This window comes from Cyprinodon variegatus, unplaced genomic scaffold (assembly GCF_000732505.1).
Source record: "Cyprinodon variegatus isolate N-32 unplaced genomic scaffold, C_variegatus-1.0 Scaffold732, whole genome shotgun sequence".
NCBI classification, from domain to species: Eukaryota; Metazoa; Chordata; class Actinopteri; order Cyprinodontiformes; family Cyprinodontidae; genus Cyprinodon; species Cyprinodon variegatus.
Window position 1 is genome coordinate 46,141 of NW_015151185.1, and position 1,216 is coordinate 47,356.

At 53.9% G+C, this 1,216-nt stretch overlaps 1 protein-coding gene across 1 annotated transcript in view; it reads left to right on the plus strand.

The window, feature by feature from the left end:
• The window catches only part of LOC107097913 (nucleus accumbens-associated protein 2-like), a 13,107-nt gene that overhangs the window by 9,729 nt on the left and 2,162 nt on the right, over positions 1 to 1,216 (plus strand). The window contains exons 4-5 of the mRNA XM_015395260.1: positions 155 to 357; positions 673 to 932. Coding sequence (XP_015250746.1) covers positions 155 to 357; positions 673 to 932 — 463 coding nt within the window. The remainder of the gene's footprint in view (positions 1 to 154; positions 358 to 672; positions 933 to 1,216) is intronic.

Sequence of the window (1,216 nt, forward strand, 5' to 3'; positions counted from 1 at the left end):
AATTTGCTTAAGGATTTAATATTTGCCTTTTTTATCAAGGTTTCCGTTTTAATCAGAGGAATTTAAACAGAGATTAACATCTAATGGATGCTGGTAAAACTAGCGGCTGTCTTATAGATGAACATCGTTACCTTTCAATGCTGTTTTAACTCAGACGACCTCAGCGGATGAACTCGGGGGGTTCGACGCCCCGGTGGTGCAGCATCAGCAGGACACGCCCCCCCAGCTGCAGGAGGTCAGTCCCGATCAGCCATCTCTGAGCCCGGAGGCGCTGCTCCTGGCCGTCAGCAGGATCAAACAGGAGAGATCGGAGACTCCCCCAGCCGAGGAGAACGGAGGAGGGGGAGAGGAGGCCAGGTGAGCTCTTGGTTTTATTTATCAGTTTAGCTCAGACCCTCCCTCTGTCACGCTCACCTTTAGTAAACTTAGCATAAAGCAGGACAGTTCAGAGACGCAAAGGACAGACAGCCACTCACTCACAGCTGGTTGAATCTGCTGTTTATAGACAGGAAGATGGAGAGAACACACAGACCGAACACGCTGCCAACCGGTGCAGCATGGCGTGGTCCCATTAGCTTGAACACAGAGGATTTCTGTCGATACTCTTTGGTTGTTTCTCTGTTCTAATGTGCGTCAACCAGAAACCGTCAGCTCTTCTTCTGTGTCCATCAGAGCGGACATGGTGGCGGAGCTGCAGTCCTCCAGGGGCAGCACTCTGTGCTACCTGAGTGCAGGTGGAGGTTTGGTTCCAGGACTGCAGTCATACCTGATGGCAGGCGGGGGGCGCTCCAGTCCAGGAGGATCCAGCATCCCCGCTGACTCCCCTCCCTCCCACCCCCCGACTGAGGAGGAGCTGGAAGAGGATTACTACGGCAGCACCGTCCATCCTGGACTCTACCAACATATCTACTGCCACACCGGAAACCCCTTCAGTGAGTTCCATGGGCCGCTCCTAGCATCTGGATGCTAACGACCAGAACCATCATACCTGATGGCAGGCGGGGGGCGCTCTGACCAACAGTCTGATGCTACGTCCAGATCGCAAGCAGCAGGAGCAGCTAAAACGCGCCTGCTGCTTCATTTTTGATGCTCGTTCAAGTTTAGTTCTGACGCGCAGCTGAAGCATCTCTGCTGCTCTAGCTGCACGGTGTTAAAGTGGGTCTGATGCGCGGTGGGCGGAGCTACTCTATCCCTTCTCTGCCTGGAACAATGGCGG